Here is a 27,258-nt window from a genome sequence, read left to right on the forward strand (position 1 = left end):
TGGAAAACAATTTGAATCCCTGGAGAACATGGTTTGAACTAATTGACATGGTTTGACTGGAGATGCCCTCTCAGCGACAATAAAGACATACATGATCTACTTGTTTTGCAAGAGGAGGTGCTGTGCATTCTGGGTTGAGTTGGTGAAGGTCATCAGGCTCCTCACCAAGATCCTGCATGGTAGAAATCCAGGGCCTAGATCACCGGTGAGCTAAGCAAAAAGAAATGATAGCTTAAGTGCCAATGAAAGAACATTATCTCCACTTCTCTGGGGTGAAGGCACAAGTTTTCCCAGGCTTGATAAAGGTGTCAATGGTGAGAGGGCAGGAAATTCAGGGCATCAACAAAAGAGTTCATAAGTGCGGCTTTGAAGTCTCGCTGCTTTTCTGAGAGATGGGGGTACACCTTGAAGGGAACCAATGTAATGTTTCGCACTCTGAGGACTATTTGTTGAGGTGAGACAATTGCAGTGGAGTTGTGGAGGCACAAAAGTAGCCCAGTTCACTTTTATTCCCCCTCTTTTGGGGATTGCCTCCCCTCTCCCCTCCAGCCTCCCAAGTTAAAGAGAGAGCTTAAAGTTTGATAGGATACATATTCTAAAGCAGATCTACAAATAATAACCTTGGCTTTCTTTGATTTCAACCAGGGGTTTGCTCCTTTAACCTCTCAGTCTTTTTAAGCTAATGAGTTTATTGACAACCATAGTTATATTCTGCTTTAGATTGTTCATTGAACAATACGCTGGTTTCACTTCATGTGGTTCCAGTATTGTTATGTATACCTGGGATTGCTAAGTTTCCTATATTAAATAAAATATTTCAATCTAGAATCTAAAGGGTCCAATAGGCTTGCACTATAATCACAGGTGAAGCGACAGCATGATACGCGCCAAATTATGGCTCCTGCTATTAAGTGACTTGAGAAAGAAATCTGAACTCCTTTTCGCCCAAAACCCTATTATGGCTAATATTTGGTGCTAATTGAGCTATTTGCAGTGGACACCCACATGTGTAAAGCAAGTTAAGCTCTTACATATGGGCAGAAGGTATTTCAGCCCCATTTGATTGACGCAGAAGCTGTACCACCATTTTTAGTGGCAGACAGCAGTCCCTTTCTGACAACCTATTTAAAAGCAGCAGTGTATGTACTCTTCTGCTTTTTGCTCTGTATAACTTTTACTCTCCACCCTTATTATGTGCTTTGAGATTGACAACAATCTCTTGTCTTGTTGCTTGATTATTCGATTGTAAGAGATTTGATCTTCCACAGTACATGTTGCACCGGCTAGTTTTAGAAAGGCAAAGGCCTACTCGACATGGAAGACTAACATTTTGGGCAAGTTATCAGTGTGTTTTTTGGATTTAATTTGAATGCTCTTTGACTTTTCTCGAATACAGATAATGTTAAGCTAGCTGTTATACTCGTAGCAAGCTCAATAACCTCACCCATGCTGCTGCCAGGACTGGGTTGGGACAGTCTAAAAATTGATACTGGACACTAGTGTTGTTTTATATATGTATTATATTTGTATTCTTTGTAATTTTACCCAGTATCTTTCGAGAAAATTATTTTGATGCTAGGAATGTACCAGTCAAGGAATGTGATCTTGGTAGCAATGACATTATGACTGGAGGAGGAACATATTTGGATGCAAGAAATTTTTCTGGCAGTGAGGGTGATCTTACTGACAATGAGAATTCGGATAGTTGTTTGTATAAGAAGGGGAAAGAAGGAGAAAGTCGCAATAGAAGGGTACGTGCAAGGCCCAAATGGATGTCTGATTTTTAGTGTGATGTGTACTAATTTTAGTGTTTTCTTTTTGTTTGTTTTAGAGGGGAAGATGTGTTGGGTTATTATGTATTATATTTTTGTTTTTTGCTAGTTTCCCTAGTATCTTTTTTTGCTTATATTTTTTTGTATTTTAAGGTCTCTTCCATTCCACCTGCTGATTCATCTGTGCTCAAGATACTTTCATTTAGACCATGGAGGGAGTTTCTGGTGTTGAAAGACTGAGACAGGACGTATGCTCTGAAGCTATACATTGGTGCTTCAACTTACAATAAATGTAACTTGGTTTACCTGGATCATTTGAATACTACTTTACAGAGAGTCTTGTGTCCGATGGACCCAACTTGGGAATTGCGGGCTGGTGGAAGCTGACGCACAATACCGTGGCTTTACCGATTCCCATAAGACATGCCTATGTATTTGCCTTTAGAGTGGTTGCATGTCAAATCAAATTACTTTAATGTAGTGCCTAATTTGAGCTGGTGGTTTCCGGTGCTTGTCACTGGCACTTAATTGTAAACACCGGGGCTTGTGACAGTCTGCCACAAGGTGGTGCTGGCTGGCTAATATAAAGATGACCACCACAACAGTCCATTATTAATTCAATATACATTAAAAATGACTACTACATACCGCACAAGCCACTCTTATAGCTTTGGGGGTCTAATTGTCACATTTGTAGGAGTGTGATGGTTAGTTACTATCACTGGCAGCATGACAGGGGCAATGTGTGATGCAAGCTGCAGTGGCCTCCTGACGAGAGACCTGGTGCCGCTTTAATGCCGTCTGAATGGCGTTTGACATCCTTGCCTTAGAGGGGCCATCCGATGAATGATGTCACACTGCACCTCAAAACCCAAGTAGACATCATCAAACAAAGGAACATCTGGAATGCCTGTTGTTGGTGATTGTTTGAAATGCTTATTTTCTCTACACTGAATTGGCCCTTTGATTTTAAACTGTGATAGAAAAGAACTTCTATAATTGTATACTCCAGTGACTTTGCCTTTTCTTGTCTCCTTCCAGGAAAGATACCTCAGCAGCATTCGAAAGAGAACTCATTTGAGCACACCGCTAACATTTGATTTCGAAGCAGACGATAATCTATCCACTGCTTCAAGAACACACATTTCAAATCCAAGACCGGCTTTTGAGATGACATATGATGAGCACAATATTTTGGACGAAGAATCAGGGTGACGACCTTTTGGAAGTTTTGTTAAACATTTTATAGCCATGTTACGAATGAAATACTCATGAAAATGTTCCATATATGTATGAAACATAACACAGATTAACCTTTATTCCAAGATATAAACGTATTTCAGGAAAAAGTCTTCTGTTTTCAGAATGAATGCCTGATTCTTCCAACATACTTTTCCCCATTGAAACAAAACAAAGTGCATACCACCTCAAATGTATCAAAATCATTTTGTACATCTTTTGAATCTTGACATTCTACTTTTTGTTTGTCTAGAGGGGATAAAAACGTCCTGTCAGACTGTAGTTTAGTTCCTTTATTGCCAATAGGCTCTGCGCATTGGAATAATATATCCTATAGATTAGACGTAGGACTGAGGTCAACTAGGTCTCTATCCAATATACTAAACTTAATTGTGTGTGTGCCAGCTAACTCAGAGGTCACTAGAAACTTTCTCGAATACACAAGAAGGGATTAATTTCTAACAACCGCATAAACATGACAACTTTGTTTCCCAAGAATAAGAATATATCTCTCAGAGTGGCGGAAACAATAGATAAGTATTTCACTCAGTCAATCGTGCATGCGTCGTTTCTGCAGAGTTGCAGAGAAATAGTGAGATGGGTGTTTTCAATAAAAAAGGGTTTATTGAACAGTCTTCTTTCTCACGCCAGAGAAGTAAACTGCTACAATCATTATGCAGACTGCAGAGTATAATCGTACAGCGTAAACAGTAATATGAAATAATACTATAAGAGCATTGTATGGTTTCTAAGCCATATAAAAATACATACATAAATAACACTGACTAAAATACTCAACTGGTGCTTCTAAAATATGCCTACCCCAATGTACCTAACCTAAGTCCAGTACGCCGGAAGAAGTAAGTATTGTGTAGCACAGGTTTAGATTTTGCAAAGAATCTACCAAAGGTTTCTCTAGGTTCTAATCAGCTCCAAACCTTGGTTAGAAGGAAGAAAGTCTGGTATCTCTGTCATGGGACTCGATTTACCAACACCCCGCAAGGGGAGCCGGAAACACTGGAGCTGGATTCTCAGCAGAAGAAGTGCAGCTTCTTGATCAGTGCATTAGCTGGAGAGTCGGCTTCCTTCTGCACTTGCTGTAGCAAGCTGTGTCGGGCAAGTAGGTCTTCGAACTGCTCCGAACCACCGTATCTTGCTAGAGCAAGTGTAGGTATATTTATACCTTGAAGGTGTTTAGGAATGCCATAGTTTGACGTATAGTCGTGAATATGAACGTCAGGAAAGAACCCCTAGGGAATAGTTTTTCTTTGTAAAGTAACTGAGTTCTTGGACAAATCAATATTCAAGCAAGGGGAAGTTCCCTAACTGCCTAAGCTGGTTTTCCAAGAAGTCGTTGTGACGTTTGGTACGGGTGGAAGTAGCATGGGTATTTGGGTAGCATGGGCTATGCCTAAATAAGGGCTTGATTTCTATGCCTAATTAAGGGCAATGTGAATTATACCTATATAAGGCCATGAATCGGGATCATTCACTGGGAGCTTAAAACGCCACACAACCTTATCTGGATGCTTTCAGAGTGCTGGTGCTATTTAGACTGAAGTTGCACGTTCAAAAAGAACATGCTGCACAACATGCCAGCAATCAGCTATGATTCCAAGCAGGCTAGCAAGGCCAGCAGCTTGAATGTGTCCCAGAGAGATGGTGGCCATCTTATATTATTGAACATGAGTCTCCTCGTGGTTCCCAGCCTACAATGTTGTTGCAGCCAGGACCTTACCACATGGACTCCAAGTAGCTAGGTCCTGGCTGGCATGACTCCATGCTCTTCAAAGGGTTGTTTTGAATGGTCGAATGGATTACAGAGTAGTATCTTGAGGTGCGTTGTTCATTAACACGTACTATCCTCTTGAACGTGAAAGTAAACTATTAACATGGGGCTATTTACTAGGTTGTCTTGTAACATAGCGGACTCTTGAAATTAATTATTTTATACATGTTTGCAACAGTCATGTGTACTGTTTTCAAAACTATGGAACACCATGTTATTAACGCTATTGCTTTCTGATAGATACATCTGCCGTGTGGATTCCTCACCTTGTGAATATCCCCTTGCGTCAGCAACATTCGGAAATTCTTTTTTCGTAGCCTCGCGCCGACGTGGACTACTGACGTCATAGAGACACGACCTCGCTCGCGACTCCGCTGACGTCACCGACGCCTATAATAGGCCCACGCCGGCGTGATGACATCAGTTCCCTTTTTTCCGCTTCGTCGACGCTAACGGTTATCGGGAATCTCTGTAGCGAACGGATACTTTGTTGTCTATATTGTTACCATTTTCTGCTTCTCTGTATCCTGTATCTTCGACAATGTCTTCAAAAAAGACCGGCTTCAAGCCATGCAGAGAATGTGGCAAAATGATGTCCATTACCGACCCACACAGCGACTGCATCTGGTGCTTGAGCTCGGACCATGATGTGGATGACTGCTCTTCGTGTAAGAAGATGAACCCGAAGGCCCTGAGGGAGAGAGAGGCGAAGCTCCTGGTAGCTAAGATGAAAGCTGGAAAGGAGAAATCGTCGAGGCGTTCTCGAAGGGCGAGGTCGAAGTCAAGATCGAGGTCGAGGTCTGGATCTCGGGGGAGGTCATCCTCGAAGTCGGCTTCGGATCATGTTTCAAAGAAGAGAAAACATAAGAAGAGGAGACATGAATCCCGACGTCGTACTGGTAAGGAGTCGAGATCGAGGTCGGGGTCACCGAAGAAGGTTCGTTCGAAGGTGGTGACCCTTGATGTTTCGGATCCAGAACCTGAAGGTGAGGCCTCTCCATCTGAGTCTCGGGCGCGTCTCCGGCTCCGACTGCGACTCCGGCTCCGAATCCGTCTCCGAATCCATCTCCGGCGCCGTCCCCGGCCCGAGATGAGGAAGAGCTTAGAGAGGATGGGGATTCCGCGCCTATAGATGAGCCGAATCCGAGCACTCCTCGAGACAGGCCTGAGGGTTTTCAACCGCCCTTTCCTGCCCCAGGCCAGGACCCATCTGCGTTTCTCAATGCAATGTATGGAGTCTTTTCAGAGCGTGGTACCCCTCTGGTGCACCTTCGGGTCCCATGGGTCCTCTAGCTTTTAGCTTAGGAGTTCCTCACTCCTATCCTTCGGCTCCATTTATGCCTTACATGCCGGCCCCGACGCCGCCGTGGCATTTTCCACCTCCACCGAAGCCATCAACGCCGATCCCGGCTTCGCCTGCTCCGAATCGGCCTCAAACACATCCCTCCGAGCCATCGAGTTCGATTCCGACGTCGATTCAGAATCCGTCGGAGCCGGTGGTGGATCCGGTGGCAAAGCGTGTCAAGATGAGATCCAGAAGAGAGGCTCAACGCCTTTTGGAAGAAAGGAGGTTCTTAGATTCACAATCTGACATTGAAGAAGGTGAATTGGATGAAGATGGTTTTGAGGAGTTGGCAGACGCAGGAAGCCTGGATTTCTCTCCAGAGTGGGAGTTACCCTCAGGCTCTAGTACACCTTCTAAGGATGTTCAACCCTACCATTTAATTATGAGGAAGGCTGCCGATCTCCTTAAATTAACTTTGCCTACTGCAGAATTCAAATCTAATATTTTGACTGAAGTATTGCATTCTCCAAGTTCAGTGGTGGAACCTCTTCTTCCTTTTAATGATGCTCTGACAGAGCCCATTTTAGAAGTATGGAAAAAACCTTTGTCGGCTCCTGCTGTCTCTAAAGGTGTAGCCAGAAGATACAGGGTTGCCCCTGAGCACCCTGCCTTTTTAACATCTCACCCTTCACCTGAGAGTTTGGTCATTCAGGCTGCATGTTCCAAAAAGAACGTTAGTGCTTTCCCTCAGGTTCCTTGTGAGAAGGAGGCAAAGAAGCAGGATCAGGTGGCAAAGAAGATCTTCTCCTCTTCCAGTATGGCATTAAAGTCATCAAATGCCACTTGTTTGATGGGGAGGTATTTACACGCACTTATGGATTCTTTGCGTGTTCTTGTTCCAAAAGTTCCTGAACTTTGAGGAAGTCATCTCTGACACTCAGGCGGCGGCTCGTCAGGTCATTCAGAGCGGCCTGGATACTGTAGACTCTGTGGCGCGCATTATGGGCACTGCTGTCGTTACTAGGAGGTCCGCCTGGTTGAAATCCTCTGACTTTTCGGCGGATGTTCAGGCAACATTGTTAGATCTTCCTTTCGATGGTTTTGGCCTCTTTGGGAAGAAGGCTGATGCGGCCCTTGAGAGGTTTAAGGATAGTAGAGCGACTGCCAAGTCTTTAGGTCTTCAAATGAGAGGTTCTTCGACTGGCAGAAGATTCAGGGGTTTTGGTCGCTCTTCCTTTCGGAATTTACGGCGAGGCCAGCAGCAACAGCAACAACAACAGCAGCAGCAAAACTCCTTATATAGGACATATAGGGGAAAGCAGAGAGCACGTCCTCGTGGACGTCAGGCCTCTTCCTCCTCCACTTCCTCCAACCCTCCTGCCCCTGAGAAGCAGCCCTAGATCCGACATTCAGGATCATGTGGGTCCGGTTGGGGGCCGGCTTACCCATTTTCTACAGGATTGGGAATCGGTTACATCAGATCTTTGGGTTCTCAATCTTGTAGAAAATGGATATGCCCTTCCCTTTCGGGAATTCCCTCCCAATTTCCCTCCTTGCCAAGGGTATTGCTCCGAGGAACATCTGTCACTTCTGCAGGAGGAAGTGTTGACTCTGATAAGAAAGGGTGCGATAGAGGTGGTCCCAGAGCAGGAAAGGGGTCAGGGATGCTACTCCCGGTATTTCCTGATTCCTAAGAAGGATGGCAGACTTCGTCCAATCCTGGATCTCAGGATCTTGAATCTCTATCTGAGGCAGGAGAAATTCAAGATGCTCACCCTTGCTCAGGTTCTTCAGGCGCTGCAAGAAGAAGACAGGATGGTGTCGCTCGACTTGCAGGATGCTTACTTTCATATCCCAATCCTGAAGTCGCACAGGAGGTATCTCCGTTTTACGGTGGGATCGCAGCACTACCAGTTTGCGGTCCTTCCGTTTGGTCTTACTACTGCGCCTCGAGTCTTCACCAAGGTGATGGCAGTGGTGGCGGCGCATCTCAGGAGATCAGGGATTCCAGTATTCCCTTATTTGGACGACTGGCTGATCAAGGCAGAGTCGTCAGAGAGAGTGCTCCATCATCTGCGAGAGACAACCCAGTTGTTGTACAGGTTGGGTTTTTCGATAAATGTGCCCAAGTCTCACCTGGTGCCCTCCCAGCGCAACCTGTTCATAGGTGCCGTTCTGGACACAACCGTATGTCGTGCATTCCCTCCCCCTCAAAGGATTCGCGACATACGGGATATGATTCCTTTATTTTACAATGGAACGGTCGTTCCAGTCCTGAAGGTCCTTCGCCTGCTCGGTCTGATGGCTTCATGCATTCTGTTGGTCAACCATGCACGCTGGCACATGAGGGCGCTCCAGTGGTGCCTCCGCAGGCAGTGGTATCAGCACAACGGAGATCTCAGGGAGTCAGTGAGGATCTCCAGAGAAGCTGCAGCGGATCTGTCTTGGTGGGGCGTGGAAGGCAATCTGTCCCAAGGAAAGCCTTTTCAACTTCCCCCATCGGTGGCCACAGTGATATCGGATGCATCCACTCTAGGGTGGGGTGCTCATCTAGGGGGTCTGGAGATCAAAGGCCTTTGGTCTCCAGAGGAAAGGTTGCTTCATATCAACCTTCTAGAATTGCGGGCGATACATTTGGCGCTCAAGGCCTTCCTCCCTTCCCTTCGCGGTCAGTCAGTTCAAGTCCTGACGGACAACACGACCGCGATGTGGTATGTCAACAAGCAGGGAGGTGTGGGGTCACAGTGTCTCTGCAGAGATGCTCTGCGTCTCTGGTCCTGGGTTCAGGACCATCAGATTTGTCTGATGGCGAATCATCTGGCCGGAGTGTTAAACATTCGTGCAGACAGTCTCAGTCGACAGTTCTCTGCCGACCACGAGTGGAGACTTCACCCGGAGGTGGTTCACGACATCTTTCAGATGTGGGGAACTCCTCGGGTGGACCAGTTCGCCACTTACGAGAATGCGCACTGCCTGTCATTCTGCAGTCTCCAGTATCCGATGCATGGAGCCTTGGGGGACGCGTTTCAGTTGAGTTGGGGAGGTCGACTCCTTTACGCGTTTCCTCCCATACCCTTGATTCCTCGGGTTCTGAGGAAGATTCGCCAGGACCGGGCCCAAGTCATATTGGTCGCCCCGGACTGGCCAAGAAGGGTGTGGTACACAGATCTTCTCCACCTCTCCTCTCACCCGCCGCTCCGTCTCTCTCTTAGGGCAGACCTCCTCTCTCAGATGGAGGGGCAGGTTCTACACCCCCACCTCCAGACATTGCACCTTCATGCCTGGAGATTGAACGGGGCAACCTGAATTCCTTTTCCCTTCCGCCTGACGTTGTGGATGTCATCTTGTCAGCCAGGCGTGACTCCACTAAGTCCATCTATTCTTATAGATGGTCGAAATTTGTCACGTGGTGTGGGGAATGGTCTGTTGATCCTTTGAAGGCCCATTTGTCTAATGTTCTCCAGTTTGCCCTTTCTCTGGCGCAGCAGGGTCTTGCGGTTGCTGCGGTGAAGGGTTACCTGTCGGCGCTGTCGGCATTTCTCTGCTTGCCTGACCAGCCTTCTCTTTTTAAGTCTCCTGTGGTCTTAAGGTTTTTGAAGGGTCTCACTAATAGGTTCCCTCCTTCACCTTTTATTGTGCCTCAGTGGGATTTGAATCTTGTATTGACCTTTTTGATGGGTGCTCCCTTTGAGCCTCTCCATAAATGTCCCATGAGGCTTCTTACCCTTAAGACTGTCTTCCTGGTTGCAATAACCTCGGCAAGGAGGGTTAGTGACCTTCAAGCTCTTAGTTCCAAGCCCCCATTCCTGTCCATTCATGCTGATCGAATGGTTCTTAGGACCAGGGCTGCTTTTCTGCCTAAGGTGGTAACTCCCTTTCACCTAGGACAGTCCATTACCCTTCCTACCTTCTATCCTCCCCCTCACCCTTCCAAGGAGGAAGAGAGACTGCACCGTCTGGACCCTAAGAGGGCGGTGTCCTTTTACTTGGACAGATCCAAGGACTTTCGCTTGGAAGACCAGCTCTTCGTTGGATTTGCTGGCTGCAAGAAAGGAAGAGCGGTCCATAAGAGAACTTTATCGAGATGGATCGTCCTCTGCATAAAGATCTGCTACTCTTTGGCCGGTAAGGAACCACCAGAGGGTATAAGGGCTCATTCTACAAGAGCTAAGTCTTCATCCTCTGCATTGACTAGAGGTGTACCTGTGGAGGACATTTGTAGGGCGGCAACTTGGTCTTCCCTCCACACTTTCGCGAAGCATTACTGCTTGGATACCGAAGTGAGGAGGGACGTCACTTTGCACGTTCTGTTCTCCAGGATTTCTTGGTTTAGAAGAGTGGACACCCTCCTCCGGGAGTGGGGACTGCTGTGGGACTCTATTCACAAGGTGAGGAATCCACACGGCAGATGTATCTATCAGAAGAACAAGTTACTTACCTTCGGTAACGCTTTTTCTGGTAGATACTATATCTGCCTGTGGATTCCTCACTGACCCACCCGCCTCCCCGTTGTCCACTCTTCTATGCCAGAGTTACTGTAATGTAATGTATATATATTTTGTTGTCAAGGAAATGTTCCATTTGCTTTCCTGCTTTTGCTTAACACTGTGTGTTTTGCCTTGATTATTGTGTACTATGTATACTTGTATATTTCTACTGTCATTGGTCCGTCCGTGTGCCTCGATGGCACGGAAAAAAGGGCGGAACTGATGTCATCACGCTGGCGTGGGCCTATTATAGGCGTCGGTGACGTCAGCGGAGTCGCGAGCGAGGTCGTGTCTCTATGACGTCAGTAGTCCACGTCGGCGCGAGGCTACGAAAAAAGAATTTCCGAATGTTGCTGACTCAAGGGGATATTCACAAGGTGAGGAATCCACAGGCAGATATAGTATCTACCAGAAAAAGCGTTACCGAAGGTAAGTAACTTGTTCTTTATTGCAATGCTACAGAAGTCAAGTAGAAACTATAACCCATTCATCAGCAACGAGTGTGTAGTTATGAAGCTCGGGGTTGTTTCTGAAATGCAGTGAGAAGTACTAATGACCATGTACATTTGAGATGCTTATTTTTTCTTCGTTTTCAGGAATTATCCATTATATATCAAAGAGTAGAGGTTTGCTTGCACAGAGATAGCAGTCAAGTGTATCCATTAGCAATTGCAGTTAGGTTTAGTTATCTGAATGAAAAGATACGTAGGACATATTTTGTCCTATAAGGTTTCACTACAGGCCTCAGGCTTCACTCATCGGTCAAGTGATCAGACAGCAGAGGTTGAGTGCTTTGTCGCTGTTTTCTCACTCCTCCTATTCCTCTTTCCCCATCTCCACCACTGCCCATCGTATTTCTGTATATGTGATCACTGGTAAGGGTGATGAGAGACAGAAAAGTCCATCACTACTGTTGGACCCTGCACACAAGGTTGGTACAACCTGACAACACACGAGCAAAGACAAATTAATAAATCCAAATTGTGTGTATGTGGTGTAACTCGCACTATCCTCTTATATGTACACTGAAATCATTCTCCCCATTAAATGCTTCATGCACGTGGTGTACAAATAATGGCGACACACAGCCAAATAAGGATATCACTCAAACTCCAGGCCCACGTAAAAGTGCACAACACACAACTCCTCACCTGTCTGCATCTGTACCTCATGCATTGCAAGCATTCCAACCACAAGCACCAACTATTGTAGGACAATTGATTCAGCAAACATAGAAAGACCAACAGTGCGATAGATAACCCTTCATAGTACCTAGAGCAAGACCTTGCTGGTCTAATGAAAGCACAAACAAAAGAACATTAGAAAGCTTTGGCCTCTAAGGGGTTGATACTTCGGGCACCACACCAGGCAACACATTTCTCCCAGTGTCCTACAGAGATGGACTGAGTGAAAGGTCTTCTGGCAACAAGGATGACATCAAATACCTCTGTCAGCAATCAAATATGCCCAAGTACAGCTGTTCAGTGTCCACACATGGAGCTATAAGCTGCAGAGGCCTGTGGGCAGGATCCTGTCTGTGGCTGAGAAAGGACCTGCAGTGGTATCCTGATCAGAGGACAAATGCTCAGACCCAGGACATCTGAGTATCACACTCTCCTGGCCCGGTCTGTCCTAATCTTCTTCTGAACCTGGCATAGGAGGGGGAGCGGTTGAAATACATACAGGAATCCCTTGTTCCATTCCAGCCAGAATGCGCCTCCTAACAAATGCCTTAGAGGAAATTCCAGTGTGCAAAATTGCTGACACAGCACTTTCCCAACAATGCCAAACGGATCTAGCTGGGGCATTCCCCATTGTTCAAAAACACCTCTACAACACATCATATTGGAGATGCCACCCGATATCTGAGAGACTCCCGCGCTGGGAACCAAGAAGATGTTCTGTTGCTGCAGCCACCTCCAGAGCTTGTTAGCACATGCTCCAAGACTCCACGCCACTCTGCTTGTTGCAGTACCACATAGGGGCAGAGTTGTCCAAGAGATCATGGACTAGTCTCCCTTTGTTGGATGGCAGGAAGACATTGAGTATAAGACAAATCGTTCAAAGCTCCAACAAGTTTATATAAAGCTTGCTCTCGTCCTGATAGCAGAGGCCTCTGATCTCTACCATTCCCAGATGGCTCCCCACACAGAAGCGACACATTCGTCACCACCATGAACTCTGGGTGTGGGAGGTAGAGTAGCTTGCCTCATCTCGGATTGGTGTCCACCAGCCACCACAGCAGATTTTCTACTCTCTCCTTCAGTTTCTGAATGTAATCAAGGAGGGAGCCCTGATGCTGTTCCTGCTGGGATCTGAGGGCCCACTGTAGGGTCCACAGGTGCCACCTACTGTTCAAGACAAGGAGGATACTCGGCCAGGAGAACAAGAAACCTCAGACCCATCCTCACCAAAATGATGGACCAGTCACAGAACATTGGGATCATATCATGAACGTCCCACACTTGCTGTAGCATAGGAAAGACCCTGGACTTTACATTGTCCAGCATTGCCTCAATGAAAACAAGCCTTTGTGTGGGGATCGGGGGGGGGGGACTTTGGCCCATTGATAGCGAAAACCAATGACATCAGGAGATTAGCCATCATTCAGAGGGGGTCTATGAATGGTTGTGATAAGCACGCCTTCAGTAACCAGACATTGAAGTACAGGAATATGTAAACTCTGACCTCCAAAACGGGCAGCTACCACTGCCATTAGTTTTGTAAACACCTGAAAAGGGACACAGTGAAGTGGAAGGGGAGCACAGCAAACTGAATCTGGTCTTGGACTTCCTTGAACCAAAGGTATTACCTGTAGAACTGCATAATGGGTTTACGGATATATATGTACTGTAAGTACAGGGACACCATCCAGTCTCTGGGGTCCAGCGCTATAATGATCTGAGCCAGTGTGAGCATTTGAAATTTGTCCTTCCACCGAAACTGTTTCAGGGGGCAGAGGTCCCGAATATGCCAGAGACGCCTGTTCATCTTTGGAACAAGGAAGTAGAATGAATAGAACCCATCCTTTTTCTTCGATTCTGGTTCTCTTTCAATTGCATTTGGAGAGTAAAAGATGCATCTCCTTCATCAGGGTTACAAAGTGTCCCTGTGAAATTCGCTCTGGTGTAGGAGGAGGAAGGTGAGATTGGGAAATGTAAAGAAGTGCATGGACCCGATGAACATCAGTGTGATGTGATGGATGTGAGGAAATGTTGGATCCTGCCTTCCCTGCCTGCCTAAATTGTTAAGTGCAAACAAGTGGTGTGGCGAAGCGTGGTAATCACTGTAGCTGGGGAGGAAGAATTAGAAGACTGCAGTCTTTGCTAGCCTGTTTGTTTCCTACCAGTAATGCAACCATGGCCTATAAAGGACTGGACTGGCTTCTGTACAACTAATTGACAGGGCTGGGGTTACCTGAATGAAACATCTCTGGCAAAACTCATTAACTTCCTGAACAGATCGAGAAATTGCTTCTCAGGGTTGAATAAGCCCAAGGATCTAGCAGCGCTGTGACTGTCTTTGAGTCGGTCATGCACCAATTCAGCCTTTTCAACGAGGAGCCTGGACCCATCATGGGTCAAAACCAATAATAAAACTTGCACGTCACCAGAAAATCAGGTTGACCTCATCGAGCCATGGCTTCTGAGCCTCTTTAGCCCGTAATTTTGCCAATGAAGTCAGTAGTGTTCAGATCGGCCCATAGTATGTATTTTATCATATACTGACTAACATGTACTGTCTGGGTCAGTAAAGCCCTGAGATCCTCCAGGACTGCTGTCAAGATCTCTCTGGCCATGTCCCATAATGCACATGTGTGCCTGCCTAATAAGCAAACCATGATGGCTTCACGGGCAAGGCTAGCTGATGAAAACTAAACTTAATTTTCTGAAAACATCAATTCTTTTCATTAAGACTTCCCAGTGGTGCTCCAATTTAGGAAAGAATTGAAGACTCATCTCCTTAAAGAACACTTCATCACAATATATTTCCTATCAACAACCCAGCTTCCTCTCTTCTTGCTTGTTGATTTCATGCTAGTCTTTGACTATGTACGCAGGTGTTTGGCTAAGTTCACCTTATAGAAATACTACATCAGTCTAGATCGGGCTGATATCAGGTCAGGGTCCAAGATTTGCAGTGGCACCAGTTCTACTACCACCAGAGTCAATGTCAACACCAGTGCAGCAGGAACTAGTGTGGGTCTTGGTTCAGTGCAGCAGGAACCAGTGTCATCCTTAGTGCAGGCATGGAAGTCCGTAATGGAGCAGCCTAGCATTGAATCCTGAGCTGGCAGGTGGTGTTGGGGGTGGACCTGCCAGAGATATCATTAATGAGTTCCCTGTGACTCAGTGGGGCCCTAAAGTCACGCCAGAGGGAGATGCAAGTACACTAAAAATAAAATCGGCAGCAAGCCCTCCATAAAGGCTTCTGTCTTCTGCGGAGCCGAGGATGTCCGTTAAACTCGGCTATGCCAGGACCAATTGCAGAGTCGACTTACTGGAAGACTTAAATCATGTAGTAGAACTTTTGCCGAAACAGCCTTATGAGTGAGACCAGGCTTGCAACAGGAGTGGGACCTATGCTTCTCTCATGACCCCTATTTGTATACGACCAAAAAGAGTTTTGCGTCATGTTCTCAGATGCTTGTGGTACACTTGTTGCATGTTTTGGACTCATGCCAAAAGTTCAGGCACCAGAGACAAACCTTACATGAGTAACCAACCGACACCTACTTCCTGCAGTCTCAGCACAACTTCAAGCCTGTCGTTTTCGGTGGGGCATAGTTCCCTGATGCACTGTACAAGAATTTTGAAATTGTCGGTAGATTGACAAAGTTGGGAGCGGAGAACCTGGATCTGCACCAGAAGGCACCGAACAAAGGAACTGACACCAGTAGGCAGGGATGGCACTTATATGCAGCTCCTCTCGGTCACGTCTGGGGTGGTGGAAAGTCACTGTGGTGCCACATGACACCACCATTGGTGCGCAGGAGCATTAATAAGGAAAATCTCCAGATCCAGTTTAGTGCGTGGGGATATTCTGAAGGTGAGGAATCTGCAGGTAGAATTTCCCATCAGAATTTCTATTAGCGCTCATTCTGTCTTGTACTGCAAAAAGTTAAGGACGCTGTAGCTGATAAAATGATTAATACGTGTGTGGCTAAAAGAATGGGTTATAGTTTTGGCAATTGTTCAAATAGTATATTGACATCATCGGTGCAGGGCTCTGCGAATCACCCAGAATTAGCTGAAAAATCTCTACCTATTAACTTTATTTATTGATTGGAAATCAAAATCAAACAAAACCAAGTGACAGAAAAAATCAGTCCTTGCACGCAACCATGGTTTGAAATTAAATGACACCAAATACCAGTATGTGTAAAGCGCACGCTACCTCCAAAGTGGTGTCCTGGTGCTGGGGCCCTCGGGAAGATTAAGCAAGGTATTGCCAAGAGTCACATGGTGCTGGGCTGACCTACCGCCGGAGCCGGGGATCAAACCGTGAACCCCGTAGTCCGGAGTCAAACACCCCGGCCGCTGCAAACACCCCGGCCGCTGGCCACACCTCTTCCACAGTGCATTGAGTAGCCATGAGTAATATACCAATACATGTTCCTAGCTGGTAATCGTCATTTGATAACGTTTGAGAATGTGAATGCTGTACTTTCCAAATATTTTAGTGAATGAAGCAGTAGTTTTTGCACCTTCTGCATTGCCCCTCAGACTAAGCCTGGCTGTTTTTGTTTCTTAAAGGTACAGCATGAGTGTAAGAGGGAAATCCTTAAAATTTCCATTGTCAGTATTTTGATTGGAAAATTCAACATAGTAATAGGCATACCTCTCCCCAGTTTCTGTTATACGAAATGAAATATAGGGATAAATTCATTGTGCAAGATTACCAGTGTGGCGTGTTGTCAAGAAGCAAACATAGCCCTATATTTGTTTTTGACTTGACGACATGATTTGCGTTGCAGTTGATTGTTTTTTGCTGGATCATTGCTCCCTGACAGTGCCAGTTATAATTTTTAGCATGTTATAAAATTCCTAAGATATTGCAGAAATGGTCTTTTGACTGAAACACGATGAATATATCTAACCCACTATATAAATAAATCATATGTTTCCTGTATCAAGTTTGGAATGCAATTGATCTTCATAATGTCACAAACCGTTCAAGAGTACATCAGAACATAACACCAGGTGCTCAAAGATATTGATGTGCTTTACAAATTAACCGAAAGTTCCATTTACCAACCCTCTCATTACCTGTATGTATTTTATTTTGACAAATAGTAAATCCCAAATCTTATGCTATTACCCTTAGGTCTCAGTGTGAATTACAGATTACACCTTCAGCAAGTGCTAGAGACCTTCTTTCTTACAAACCACCTATGCGGCCCTTCAGTGCACCTCAACTTCTGAAAAGAGAGGACAGTGATCAGAAAGGTGATGTCTTGTCAATATATGGTAGAATTATGTTTTCACTGCTGTCTCAAATGAAGAGGTTCTGAAAGGACTCTAATGAAATATTCTAATACAATTTCGGTATGGAAGACAAGTCTTACTCTGCCCAGCTATGATGCGATTTAGTTTCCCAAAGACCCATAGAATATTGCTGGCAAAACAGTGGACTTAGCAAAATGTTCTTTAAAAGTGACTACGGTGCTCTGTGTATTACAGACAGTTATCTCTGAATGAGCAGGTCACATGGCCTATATTTTTCCAAATGTATGCAGTATTTGTATTCACTTGATTGTTCTATCCTGATTCTTACAAGTAGATTCTCAGTTATATGTGTGAATGAAAAAATCACAGGGCAAGGACAGCAGAGACTGACAGCTCATACTAGCACAGGAATTTTACTGCTCAATTAGATAGAACTTCAGCATCAGGAAGCAGACTAGTTACATCAATCTTACATCCTCAAGCCTCAGACAGTAGCACTGTTAATATTATGGGAAGCTTTATCAATATAAATGACATAGTGTCTCCATACCAGTCATAAAATAGGAGACAAAACAGTAAGATCCGAATGTACTAAAACATTTTCCCATAGACATAGAATGAGTAAAACCCTTTGATCCATCTGGCCCTATTGGCCCTCTAGTAACAAGAAACGAAAATCCGCACTAAACATTCCCAACTCAGGGGAATTAGTCCTCAGACAAGAACTTGAAATATATTTCAGTAAGTAATAATTGTGTTTTCCTCATACAACCCCTATCAACAGACCCCAGCAAACCATAATGAGTGACTTTCTATCTGAGAACCATTGTGCAGAATGTTTAGACAATTAATCCAGTGTATGAGACTTACAGGCTTGAGGAGTATAATCATAAAACTTTAGTCTACCATTAGCATCTAACCAGATTCTATAGGGACCCCACTATTTTCGCTCAGTCGCTCATCTGACGATTTCAGTCCATCCAGAATATATCTTTGAGTGTATGCCACAAGGATGTGGTGTAATGGCCTGAGCTGCCGACTTTGGAGCAGGTGAGAAGAACCAGATTCAAGTCTCGGCATCGGCGTCAACATCCTATGTTTCTGAGCAAATCCCCATGTGCCTATGATTCAGCACCTTGAGACCCTCGCTGTGATTTGCCGTACTTTACTAATTTTGAAGCGGCTAGGGGAAAATAGTCATACATTTAATTTATCGATCTCAGGTCTCGCAAGCAGCATAAAATAATACAAGCATGCGCCTTATCTTGGGCAAGCTCATATTACAATACAATGCTGTAACAAGCACTGGCACAACTCATCGGTCGGACCTTGGCAGGCTGATGTGTTGGTTATTGTTTTTTATTGTGAGCATGTGCCACAAATGTAAAAAGAAGGAAAAAAGAAGATATGCAGCCACCAATACGTGTTAGCCGGTATTAAAAATGTTAACTTGAAAAGAAAATAACCATTGCATAAACTTTTAGTAGAACACTAAGGGTGCTTCCTAACAGGCAGGTGTAATTAGCGCAGATGGAAAAACTCTTTAGTTTTAATGCACATCACAGGAAAATATGACTCTTATTGGTGCAAAGAAAAGTTTCTGTTACCTTTGAATTATTTTAACCTGAAGACATAGGGCCCGATTAGGATGGCGGAGAGACCACCACTGACAGGCGGTCAGTGGTGTTCTCCCCGCCATCCTAAGCAGCTGAACTGCCTGCCACATTTTGATGGCGGGCGGAGGGGAACGGTCAGAGAGACCGACCCCCACAGATACGAAGGCCGCAAGTAGCCGGACGGACCTTCGGAGGGCACTCTGATTCCCACAATGGTGGCAGTGCCTACCAGGCACCGCCGTAGGGATTAGGATGGTCCATCCCCGCCAGCCTTTCCATGGCGGTTCACCCGCCATGGAAAGGCTGGTGGCATGGGCATTGCGGGCCTGTAGCCAGCCCCCTTCATCCCTGACCCATTCCTTTGGGTGTTGAGGGGCACCTCCATATCCCTGTACCAAGTGACAAGGCTCAGTGTTATTCGCTTGTGTAATTGAACGTGGAAGGTGATAAGGCTAATTTTCTCTAAGTAGAACTTGTGCATGTGATCTGAAGGCATCATACACATCTCTGCAGGGTGTTCACAACACTGGGATATTTTACCAGCGAAATGAAGAAAGAGATGGCACAGCCATTGTGAACAGGCCTGTCTTCCAAATCTAAGCCAGTCATAAACTTACTTTCCTGTTACAAAGTAAATGATTCTGCTATACTATTCACATAGAAATAAACATGAAAAAGTACATTCTGGATTGTTTGCCTTACTTTCTTTCTGTTTGTGTCAAATAGAAAATGTGGCTGTAGACATTAGAATGCAAAAAAAGCCAAAGTCTGCAGTGTGCAGGGCACAGTCCGCCAGAAGACCAAACTGGAAAACAAAGGTAAGAATCACACTCCAACTTTGGACTTTGTTGTTTTCTGCATATTTACCATATTTACCACACAGCTGAAATGCACCTGGCTCGAGAAAATGTTTTATTTTCCTAGGGTATGAAACTTGGTGCAGTGCTGTATTCATGCCTATATCCATAACAACCATAAACACACATCAGTATGATTAGGTGTCACACCTGTCAGTCTTAGGGTGATTTCACCCCAAGATTTTAACCTCCCCCCACACTCTTTGCTGATATTCGTTTTTGTTAGCCTTAGGACTCTGTGTACTTTACCACTACTAACCAGTGCTAAAGTGCTTGTGCTCTCTTACCCAAACATGGTAAAATTGGCTATTACCTGATTGGCATGTTTAATTTACTTATAAGTCCCTTGTAGAGTGGTATACCAAACCCTTAGGGGCTATAAATTAAATACTGCTAGTGGGCCTGCAGCACTTATTGTGCCACCCACTTAAGTAGCCCTTTAAAACATGTACTCGGCCTGTCATTGCAGCCTGAATGAAGTTTTGAACTGCCAATTTGACTTGGCAATGTAACCCATTTTCCAAGCATTAAACTCCCCTTTCAATACGTCAGTCACACCTAAGGTAGGCCCTATGAAGCCAATAGGGCAGAGTACATTTGTATATTTGTATGCGTTCTTTTAGGTTGTACGTGCCATGATAGTGAAAAACTCCCAGATTCATTTTTCACTAATGTGAGGCCTACTTCTCCCATAGGATCACATCAGACTGCCTTATTAAATTTAATAAGTTCTAACATTTGATTGGGAACAGGTTAACATTTCATGTTTGGTGTCCGAGAAACTGTAATTAAAAATCCTCATTAATGGTAAAGTCGGATTTTAAATTACAATTTTGAAAGTGCCCCTTTTAGAAAATTAAAAATCCTCATTAATCGTAAAGTCGGATTTTAAATTACAATTTTGAAAGTGTCCCTTTTAGAAAGTTTGTTAGGTAATTGGGCAACCCAATCTACGCTTGTGGGCTTGGGTAATAAGGTAAGAAAGATAGAGGTGCCTACAAGGGATTTGTTTGAATCAAAATAGTTTTAAAGAATTCTTTTTATAAATATCTGTGGAGTGATATTTAATAACACTCAAAACGATTTTTTGAAAATAAATATATTGAAGAGATTTTTTCTATTGGCAAATTAATTGCAACAACAGGGTGATCAAATGTAAAAAAAAAATATTTCAGATATACAGCAAAGTAATCAGTCATTGAAAAGCAATATACAAGGGTACAGAAAGAACAACAGAAAAACTAAATAAACATTGACAACCGAGAACATAAAGGTTGGTATCAATGTATATATCCATCTTCCGCCAGAAAAACAGCAAATCTGTCCCAAACATAGGATTCAGCACACAAATTTCAATTTAACAATCACTTCATAGGAGAATGGATTATTCGTTGATGTTTCGGTCTTTGTTGTATCAAATCATCAAGACCATCTTCTAGGCAAAGGTAACTGTTGGACTTGGCCCTTTTTGGCAGGTTCACCCCTGAACTTTTTTGCCTTGAGCTCTGATATGATGGTAGTGATTTTTGGCCTCTGCGCACTTTAGCCCTGTGGCCCAGTGTAAAGTGTGTGCGTTCTCTGAGTGCGTGTGGTGAGATTGGCCTGCGTTGAGTATGTGCGAACTCGTGAGAATAAATGCTGCGCAATGGTGTGCGCAGATTTATTGTGACTAGTGGAGAAGTGCCACTTTTAGAAGCTGGCATTTCTGTGTGCAGTGTGTCTGCCTGTCTGATGTGAATTGCCTGTCTGGCTTGTGATTGAAAGGTGCTGGATGATGTGGGTGGCTCCGGGAGCCAGGATGGGTCTGCCCTGTGCTGAATAGGGAGATCTGCATGTGAATGGGAGGGAGGAGTTGCACCTGAGACCTGAATAGGGCTGTGCCTTCCCTCCACAATGCTGGCTCCACCTCCTGTGGTGCGTCTGATGTCCCTGGCCTGTCCTGTGAATAGAAGAGAGGAGCTGAGCAAAACAAAGTGCTCAAAAGCTCCCCTGAACCAGTTGCATCTGGTTCCCCCATGCCCTACACTTTGAGACAAAGGAAAATGCTGTATAAAAGAAGGGGCTGTGACCCCCATGAAAATGTTCTGCTCTTGGATCCTGACAGAGGGGGGCTTCCTGCTGGTGTGGCCCAGGATGGTCCACCATGGGGGTTGCCTCCTGGCTGGAGGGCCCTGTGTGCTGGCCCCTGGGCCCTACATTGCCCTCTGATACCTCCAGGACTTCTTGGAACTTTTGATTTTCCTTTTACTTTGCCAAAGCTTGATGCTGCCTTTTTGCACCCTTGGAGCGCTGAGAATTGGCTCCAAAAGGAGCCCTGAAGCTTGGCAGCGCTGAGCTGCATATTGCCCTGAGGTAATCCCCAGCATAGGGAAATTGCTGGGATTAGTGGGTGCCCACCCCGCAATTTTGGCCTTCTGAGTTTGTTTTAATTGCGCGGGTGCCCACCCTGCGACTTTGCTGTTATTTGAGTATGCGGGTGCCCACCCCGCTATATATTTAAATTTTGGAGAGAGCCTACCCCTCATTTCACCACCGCGGCCCGATCACCGGATGTGGCAGCCCGGCGCCCGCCTGACAGTGGGTGGGGTGCCAGGCGGAAGTGAGGCGGAACAAGAATGGCGGTGTGCAGAGAGGACGTTAGCCCACCCGGCCTCCGCAAGTTGTGAGGAGTTGAGGAGTTGAGCCCCGGGTCCCAGGAGGGGGCCCGGGTGAAGAGGGAAGGCGGCAGAGGCCGCCGATGGCAGGGCGGGCTCCCAAGAGTGAAAGGGAAGACCCGCTCTGCGAGAGAAGTGCTGCCGGTCCCGCAGCACAGGAAGGAGAAGACCGGAGCCTTGCGAGCCCCGGGGATTGCAGCAGGTCACCGGACGGAGCCTCCCCAGCAAGAGAAGACTGCTGCCAACAAAGAGCCCAGGTGAGTGGGGCTCACAGTCAATGGTGCGAAGCAGAGGCACCCTGTCAGAGCGGCCCGTTTGTTCAGCGGGCCGCTCCAGTGTGGAAATATTTGTTTTAAAGGGCCCGGGGGGTCCTGAGGACCCCTGGGCCTGTGCTGCCAATATTGGGCATTATTCTCCAGCTGCCCCACTTTTGCAGGGGTCAGCTGCAACATTGGGGACATGATTATTCTCAGAGCCCGTGCGTAGGCCCAACCGGGTAAATATTGTGTTAAGAGCCCCAGCAAGGCCCAAAGGGCACAGTTGTGCCCGGGCCCACTTATTCTTTCCCCAGCTGCGCCACACCAGCGCGGACAGCTGCAACGTTTTGCGCAGTTTCCTAATACGGAGTCCCTGAGGGGGACAGAAGCGGCACAGTGGTGCCAGGCCTCATCTGTAACTTTCCCAGCTGCCCAGAAAGTAGTGGGCAGCTGCCCCGTTTAGGCGCACAGTTCTTTGGGGGCATGCCTGAGCTAGGAGTGAGTTGCACTCCTGTGCCCCTGACATTCCCAGCTGCCCAGCAAGCAGTAGGCAGCTGCAACGTTTAGGTTTGTGCAAAGTGTGTACCCTTGACTTTCGCTGCCTAGGCAGCAGCCCTGACTCTTTAGACATAGTGCATTTGAGCCCCTTTTGAGATGGCCAGTTGGCCAGGGGGACGGTTAGATGTATAGGGCACCAGGCCCTAATGTGATGTGTTGCTAGGAAATGTAATGTGTGTAGGATGTTTTATGCACCCTGTGTTATACCTCTAAACTGTGGTTTATGATTATGATGTTGTTCTGCATATCATGGTTTATGCTAGTGAGATTATGTTTCATTGTGTGATTTATGTCCCTAGTATGAGTTATGCTTAGGAGGTTAGGGTCTAATGTGTTTAGACTTGAGAGATGCTTGCATAATGTGTTTATACTGGTGAGGTTGGCGCAGAATGTAATTCGCGCCTGATGTGATACTGTGCATAATGTAGTTTATGTCACAGGCTGATGCTAAGTACAGTGATTACCAGTGTTTACTGGTTGGTCGTTTATGTTCTGTTTTACTTTTACTAAGTTTGCTTTGTGATGGTCCTGACAGTGGTCCAAGTGGCCCTGTCATGTGTAAATAATTCCCTTGTAGCTATGACCTAGTGCCAGGTGGCACCATGTATATTATGTGTTTACTATTCTAATATGTTTTGAGAATACAAAGGCTATTTTTGATATAACCTTGTGTGGAGTTCCTTTTGTAGTGTGCCTGGGATGTTGTTACTGTGTGCGTGCGCAAATGCTTTACACATGGCCTCTGGGATAAGCCTGACTGCTCGTGCCAAGCTACCAATGGGGTGAGCAGGGGTTATCTTTGGCATGTACCTCCCAAGCCCCGACTAGTGTGGTGGTCTCTGCCTGGCTTTGACGCAAGCCTTAGCCAACCAGAGATCCCATTTCTAACAGTAACACTTATGTAATTTCTTGACCCTAGTCAGAGAAATGTCTACGTTTCTCAGATGAGATATCTCCAATACTGTGAGACAGCAACAACGTTGGCTCAGTTAGTCTCTTTGAGAGAGCAGAGAAAATGGATTTCTAGTTTGTATACTACATGGCGTATGTCACACTGTCATGAAGAGAGCTCAGAATGAATTTGAATGCCGTAGAAAGTTGGCATTTTCCTCTCCTGTATGTTTGGTGCCTGCAGCCTGTCCTAGGTCATATGACTAGATGTAGTTGGCAGTTGAACATTGTTTATTCCTCTCAGACAGCCAAACAATAGAGGGATTAGGTTTGCCAGGATGGGTGATCAACTGGCAGGATGGGGCGGAGCTGGGTACAGCTCCACTTGCCACTGAATAGGATTTGCTCTGCTTTCAGAGAAATGACTTGTCACCCCTGCATTGTTCATGCTGCCAGCTTGGAGCTTTACAAAAACTTCAGTTGATGGACAGAATACAGAGATCTGGGCCTAAATCCACCCTTTTCTGCTCACCATGCCATTCCAGTTTGAACCCAGTCATATGCAAATCAGTCTTGACCCTGTGCCTCATGGGAACAGTCCAGGCCGAAATACTAAGCCAGGTCCTCTCTGGACTGGAAACAAGCATCCCAGGACTGGTTTCGGAGTTTCACCGCTCTTCAGCCAGAATAGCTTGATTCCAGTGGCATGGAGAGCATGAGACCCACATCTGGGCAAACCCGTCCCACTCGGAGTGACAAATGCAAAAATAACAGTTGATGGACAGAATGCAGAACAATGTCATACATTCACCCCAGTACAGAGATCTGGGCCTAAATCCATAGTTTTTTGCTCACCATGCCATTCCAGTTTGAACCCAGCCATACGCAAATCCATATACTTGGAGCATTAGCCTGAGAGTCACGAAACCTCAAGTAATATTAGGGGAATTCTCTAGAAACTTCTCCTACTTCAAATAAGGCACAAGTTATCAAAGTAGGACCCTCAGGCCCCCACTCGTCATTAATTAATCCTAATTAACATTGCACTTTTATTGTATGTCAAACTTCTTATAAGTAGCTGGGGAAAACAGATGGCACATTCAGTGTGCTAAAAGGACTGAACTACTTAGTTGGACAAATGCATAAACATGTGAATAAATATTGACCGAGCTGAGGATGAAATTGAGGGTTGGTGTTCAATTTCTAGGCAGCAGAGTCCAGCGGTTTTTGAGGGAAACAGTGGTGGCTGCTTGCCACGTAGCTTGTGAACAAGTGCAGGCTTGGGTCCAAGTAGGTGCTTTGTTTGTCTCCTTGCTTATTACATCAGATGTACTACTGTGGCTTTGGAGTCTCTGGGCTATGGAGTGCAAGCAGGTTATAGAATTGTTTGTATCTGGTATTACATTTTATGTTGGAATGTCTGTGATTCTCTATATCCATAAATCATTGTAGGCCAGATAGAGAAAGGGGGTGGTCTAGGTCATTTTGACCCTAGACCACCTTCTGGGACCTTCTGAGGAAGATTTTTGTCCTTTGAGCCAATTTTGGAGTCATTATCAGAGGTCGTTCCACAGGACAAAATACCCATTCTTGGGTAGATCTGAGGAAAGTAAAGTTTAGGGTGTTGGGCCACACTTAAAAGTCACAAAATAACATCTTGCAAGTTCTCTTCATTTCAATATAGTTCTCGGATTTTCAAGGCTTTGTTGGCATTTCTCAGCGGGTCCCAGGGGCGCAACACAGGCCCACGCAGCCTCCGCGTGCGGGGGGGCCTCTAGCTCCAAGGGGCCCCCTCGGCATTGCACTGTGGCCGGAGAGCTCCTGATTGAGCCCCGGAGGTGGGCCCTCTAAGTACCATGCAGGGAGGCCCCCTCACTTTTCGTTACGCCAATGGCGGGTCCAGCTTGTTCACACTGGGTTTTAAGAATACCCAAATTATTTTCCTCATCTCTGATAGTTGTTTCTCCAACGTGGCGTGCTATTTGCATACTATGTGATCTAAATGGTTTGTCACTGAGGTGATTATATTGAAGACTGATTCTAATAAGGTACTTCTTTCTACGTCATTTTCCAAGATTTTCGGTAGGAGAAACATGTTTTCAAGATGATATTTCAAATACTGTAGTGGTTTTGTTGTACGGTCCAACACTTAGTTTTCTGCACATAAGAGGATTTCTCGAACGATTGACCAGATTACATATCAGTCGGGGAAGCGATTTAGTTGCAAAATCTTCTCATACATCCCTCAGTAGTGTTGTTTCCTGGTTTTGACTTGTTTAGAGTGAAATAGATGTGTTCTATTTCAAATTTTTACTACCAAGGTACAGGAAGATTTTAAGTTGTTGAGATTTTCTTTTGCCCCTGTGTCCTAGCAGCACGACCTATCATGACTCCCATCTAAAAATCAAAGCACCACTTTAGAATCGCCATGAATCCCAGATGCAAAACCAGTGGTGCAAAGGGATGGCACCAATTGTGCAAGTGGCTGCAACAGATGTGGAAGTGGGTGGAAGCCTACTAGAAAACATTTTGGGCTCTGACACTTATTTTTACTTATTCTTCTATAAATTAAGCAGCGCTTACCAGGGAGATGATATATATGCATGCCAAAGAACACAAGTATTAGCAAAGCCAATAAGTTTGACGTTGACTGCAAGTCTTTTGCCTTTGTCAATACGTGTTAGTTATAGTTTTTGTAAAATGTATTGTTGGGTTAGCCAGCATCGCCGTGCCAATATACAAAGAATACCTCAAAGCAAAACTATTTTTAGATCTCAAATTGCACGTTGCCAGCCACAGTAGTCTCTCATACAGAATAAAACTACTTTGTGTAATACATGCTTCTTGCGAAAGAGCAGATTGAAATTCCTCATTTATCCCTCCATTATCCTATTCAATCCAACTCACATGTCTACTGCTTAAATTAACTCCTATTTCTCTATACTAATCCACCGAGAGGCGTAACACAGGCCCCCTAGCCCATGCGGTGCGGGGGAGGGGGCCCCTAGCTCCAAGGGGCCCCATCGGCCCTGTACTCTGGCCAGAAAGCTCCTGATTAAGCCCGGAGGGGGCCCCCCTAAGTACTGTGCAGGGAGGCCCCCTCACTTTCGTTACGCCAGTGAATCCACCACTAATCCTTTTGGGTTCCGAAGTAGCGTGCTACTCACAGAAAAGGGCTCTGACGCCTCATCGGGGTACTAAGCACTATATAAATACAATTGCAATCACACACAGTGTAGTAAGCTAAAGTGGACTCTGGCATTGCCCCATGATGTATGCTTTAGTGAGTGAATGAAAAATGTGAATGCCGCAAAAACGAAATGAAATAGAAGGCGGGTCGAAAGCCCTTGCAAGTAAGTATATTAGATGTAATTTCAGTAAAAGCCAAAGGTCTTGACTAACAC

General features: G+C 45.5%; 1 protein-coding gene across 2 annotated transcripts in view; it reads left to right on the forward strand.

Moving 5' to 3' along the window:
• Window positions 1-27,258, forward strand: part of C1_2H1orf141 (chromosome 1_2 C1orf141 homolog) — a 165,587-nt gene that overhangs the window by 39,470 nt on the left and 98,859 nt on the right. For both annotated transcript variants that reach the window (XM_078673427.1, XM_078673428.1), the window contains 3 exons: window positions 2,814-2,983; window positions 16,900-17,021; window positions 19,364-19,455. In XM_078673427.1, coding sequence (XP_078529553.1) covers window positions 2,814-2,983; window positions 16,900-17,021; window positions 19,364-19,455 — 384 coding nt within the window. The remainder of the gene's footprint in view (window positions 1-2,813; window positions 2,984-16,899; window positions 17,022-19,363; window positions 19,456-27,258) is intronic.

Source organism: Lissotriton helveticus, chromosome 1_2 (assembly GCF_964261635.1).
Source record: "Lissotriton helveticus chromosome 1_2, aLisHel1.1, whole genome shotgun sequence".
Taxonomy (NCBI): Eukaryota; Metazoa; Chordata; class Amphibia; order Caudata; family Salamandridae; genus Lissotriton; species Lissotriton helveticus.